General features: G+C 46.3%; 1 protein-coding gene across 1 annotated transcript in view; it reads right to left on the minus strand.

Moving 5' to 3' along the window:
* KMT2C (lysine methyltransferase 2C) overlaps positions 1–4,503 on the minus strand; it is a 197,678-nt gene that overhangs the window by 3,047 nt on the left and 190,128 nt on the right. The window contains exons 49-54 of the mRNA XM_017826505.1: positions 3,939–4,503; positions 2,803–2,939; positions 2,492–2,634; positions 2,057–2,225; positions 1,033–1,149; positions 353–426 (exon numbers count right to left, since the gene is read on the minus strand). The exon at positions 3,939–4,503 is cut by the window's right edge and continues 19 nt beyond it. Coding sequence (XP_017681994.1) covers positions 353–426; positions 1,033–1,149; positions 2,057–2,225; positions 2,492–2,634; positions 2,803–2,939; positions 3,939–4,503 — 1,205 coding nt within the window. The remainder of the gene's footprint in view (positions 1–352; positions 427–1,032; positions 1,150–2,056; positions 2,226–2,491; positions 2,635–2,802; positions 2,940–3,938) is intronic.

A 4,503-nucleotide genomic window follows, 5' to 3' on the forward strand; every position in this document is an offset into this window, starting at 1 on the left:
ATCCCCCAGGATGAGGTCAAGGAATCCAGATGATGCCCCAGGAGGTCAGGGAATGCGGGTGATCCCCCAGGATGAGGTCAAGGAATCCAGATGATGCCCCAGGAGGTCAGGGAATGCGGGTGATCCCCCAGGATGAGGTCAGGGAATGCAGATGATGCCCCAGGAGGTCAGGGAATGCGGGTGATGCCCCAGGATGAGGTCAGGGAATGCGGGTGATGCCCCAGGAGGAGGTCAGGGAATGCGGGTGATGCCCCAGGAGGAGGTCAGGGAATGCGGGTGATGCCCCAGGAGGAGGTCAGGGAATGGGGGTGATGCCCCAGGAGAAGGTCAGGGATCTCTCCAGGACACCCACCTTGCAGGGCCTCCCGTCAGGGTGGCATCGATGACGTGGTCGTTGTCAATGCGGAACATGTACACACCACGATTCTGGAAAACACAATTGGGACGAGGGCTCTTGTTAAGATTTCACTTCATTGTCAATGAGGAAGCAATGATGGGGGTCAGCTCCAAGTGCCCTCCTGCATTCTGGATCAGGCATTGCCCACTGGCTCACGAGGGAAAGCCGAGTCACACACTGCTGTACCCTCACGGGTTTGCAGGGGATGATGGATCATAAAAATAAACTTCTGGCCAATTCATTTTTCCCTCACAGCTTCCATAGTGCTTTTAATCTGTGCTTCCAGTGCTGCACAGATAGGCCCTGTTACAATGCCACTCAATTACACGAAGGAAGTTGCTTTAAATTTAAAGAACTTCTCCTTAAAGACTGAGGTCCTCTGCCAGAGCCCTTCTTTTCTACCTGGCCAGAGTGCTGTGAGATTTATTAAACACACTCATAACAACCACTGTGGATTCTTCTGGTTACACTTTTTGCCTATTGCATTTATAGCACAGCAGAAAACAAATCAGGAGACCTGAATTCATGAAGTAGAACAGGGGACCTGAAGTCATCGAGCAGAACAGTGTTTGTTTCGTTGTACCAATGTTTAAATGGGGAAGGGGAAAGAGAGAATGAACAAACACCCCCTGCACCTGAGATTCATAGAGCTTCTCCTTCCTGTTTGCCACCTCATTCCGGATAATCGTTCCGATATATTCAATGACCATAGTGTGCTTTTCAATGTCTCGAGCAGCATATAAGCCCAGGCCCTGTGAAAAATACATTGAGATTTAGAGTTGTGTAATAAATCTGCATTGACACTCTGCTCCTCACCGTGCCCCAAACTGCTCCTGCAGAAAATCATGTGGAAAGGAAACTACTTGGAGAGGGGGAAGCAGCACTGATGTATAGCTGATGGCTTAACAGAACCCAGCTTCACAGGGAACTTTTAGATGCAAGAAAACGTACTTGGCTGCTGTCTTGGTGAGAAAGCTGCTCCTACCCCTCTGACACCTGACTGTGTAAAGGCTATAAATTCACTGAAAAACAAAATGGGCCTTGCTAGACTGGTGAAAGCTGATAGGAACCCAGCAGCAACGTTCAAGTCCAACCTGAAATAAACAACAACCGTGTCTGCACACGCCGAGATCAGTGACAAAGCTCTTGCAAAACAGTCTGTGGAGCAAACCAACAGCATTACATAAAGCAATGGGTTTCTTACAATTATTAATGCTGACAAGTATTGAGCTCTCCATACTGGTCTTGTACCACTTCGCTCAGCTTGGCCTGAGCATCTCATGCTCCCACTGTGCATTTCTATTTTTAGTTAAAGTTTTACTATGGTTTTGAGAATTTGCTAAAAAATCCCACCCCAAAACTTAAAAAACCCCTTTTTTTCTAGATGACTGTAACAAATGAATTTTTAAGATATTTACAATAATCAGAAAGAAATCTTACTTAACGTAAATGTATGGAAGGGATTTGCCACATAAAAATCACCCAATTTTGGGACGAGGCTTGGCGGAATTTTGCAATAGGTTTAGTTTCAACTTTCGATCTGAATTTACATAAATATTTATACAGAAAATAAAGTAGTTACAAAATATAGATGTAAAATAGATATAAATAAAAGTACACGTAATTTTTTTAGTATCCGTTTTCCAAAGTGGGACTGACCTGAATCCGAGAGCGAGCCAGGTACACGTTGGACTTCCACTCGGTTTTCATCTTGCGGTACTGAGAGGACTTGGAATGGACGAACTGTTTGCTGTAAGGCGCATTCAGCTCCCCCGTGACTGTGCTCTGAAAGGACTTCGATGTGCTGGTGCTATTCAAGGTGTGAGGCCTGTAGGGATTGGGCATGTAACAGGAAAGAATACAAGAAAAACTGAAGATTTCTCTGAAGAACAGCCACGGGACCCATTAAAAAACCCCTCCAGACATACAGACACTTAAAGCCAGCTAGCGGAGACACAAAGCGGTTCCTCTGACCGGGGCATGCACATACACAGCCAAGGACGACAGGGTTTGTAAGCAGCAGACGAAAGCACAAATAACCCTAAAGCAGCCTATAAACCCTGGGCTGTACTATGTGAAATTAAAACAAAATACCTTAACACAAACCTCTTGACATGGGTACTCATTTTAGGCTCGGCACGGGCGCAGCCCGTGGGGTTGATGGCAAGAGGAAGTTCCATTAAGGGGTTTCGGCCATAGCGGAAAGTGTAGTTCTCGCAGGCCTCAACCCCTGGCAGCTGCAAAGAAACAGACAAAAAGAAAACAAAAAAAAAAAATCCAAGTAATTAGGTGTTCATTGCGTGTCACAAAATATTTACTTCTCCACACCTCTTCCTGTTCCCCTTCTCACGTGTCTATCCAACAACCAGGGTGATCCAGCAAGAACTGGGGTGGTGGAGACTCACCGATTCGGCAATCCTGGCCACTGCAGAGACTGTCAAACCAAAGAGGTCTTCACCCTTCAGATAGCCGGGAAACAGCTGGAGCATTTCAGATTCTTTTCTAACAGAAGCAACGGGCTCCAAGATTTTATCCCACACACCTACACAACCATCAGGAAAGAATTACAGTGATCAAAACAATAAAAGACTATTGCGCCGGTTTTAAATCGACTGCCTGAGGATATGGGAACCTGAACCCAGGACTGAGAATGCTTTTGTCCTTGCCTACACAGTCAGGCCAGGGTCTAAAAAGTGAAGTGGAGAATGATTTGGTGAGTTGCTAATTTTTGGGATTTAACAAATCCCAAACAAACACACCACTGACTCTGCACCCTTGATTCTCAGGAATGAAGATTTTAGTGTTCTCAGCATGGAAACTTTCAGACCCTTGACAACAAGAACATGGAGAGGTGTTCTTGAGAAATCCTGCAAAAGTAGAATTTTCTGAAAATACATGATATATTCTATATTCTATTTCCACTGATAGACTGTAGTCAGCATTCATTGTACATGGACAATTCCCTGGCACTGGTCTGACTGGACAGAGCAAGGCTGAGTTTATCAGTACCTGCAGCACAAAGGAGTCAAGACCTGGACTGTTACAATCCCCACACACATCCACAAGCTGTTTTCCAAGACCTGCCCATACATTTATGGTCCAATGTATTCTTCACCCTGACAGAGACGTTTATGCACCCTGAGAACAACGTGGACACTGAAATGTCTTCTTAAAGCTCCCTAACTTGAGCCCAGCTGATTTGAAGACAACTGAGCAATGGTACTGTGTTTAAACAAAGTCACTTTTCAAGAGAGGAAACCTGTGCTGACATTCCTACTGCTTTAATTAATTTTTCAATACTCAATCTTGTGTCTCCTCTGTGGACTTGGAACAAGTCTTCTTATCTGCAGCCTATACAATTTCTTCAAAGGTGTCCTCAGTCTTCATAGCACGATATTAAAAATGGGCCCTGGAAGCTCACTTATAAGCATTGGGTTAGAACGGTGTCTGCAACAGTCATTTGAAACAGGTATCGTTCCACAGGTACCAGTACAACAAGCAGCAAACCACAAAAGTCATGATCTTAGTTCACAAAATTTACCTTTAGGTGTTGTGTCAGTAAGGACCAGATCGTCGTGGCCCTGCTCCACCACCTTGATGACAAACAAGGGGAGCCCGTCCTTCTCCTCGATGGAGCAGAGATAGCGGCAGCGCCTGTTCGCGTATCTCATGCTCCAGTACAGCCGGCTGGCCTCGTATCCCACGGGGAAGAGGGCTTTGGAGGAGTGGAAGGCCTGCATCTGCTGTGGCAGCAGCTGCCCCACAGCGTGGAAAATCAGGCTCCCCACACGGAAGGTGTGGTCGCGCTCCCCGCGCTGGACGATGCTGGCGATCTGCCGCACCTCGTCGCGTTGCACGTACACCCTCCTGAAGACTGCGAAGTAACTAAGCTCTTGCTCATGAGTTCCCTTTGGTTTGTGCATGGGGCAAAGCATGGTCTTGTCTTTAAAAAACATGCATTGTGCTTTGATGGCACAGGTAAAGTGATAAATATTGGTGCACCTTAACCTGTGACAACCGCTGGTGGCACCCATTTTGTGACAGAACATGCATTTCATCTGCAAGCCTCTTCGCAGTGCTAGTTCCACGTTTATTAAGGCACCAGC

The sequence above is a fragment of the Lepidothrix coronata genome, unplaced genomic scaffold (assembly GCF_001604755.1).
Source record: "Lepidothrix coronata isolate B3197 unplaced genomic scaffold, Lepidothrix_coronata-1.0 Scaffold128, whole genome shotgun sequence".
Taxonomy (NCBI): domain Eukaryota; kingdom Metazoa; phylum Chordata; class Aves; order Passeriformes; family Pipridae; genus Lepidothrix; species Lepidothrix coronata.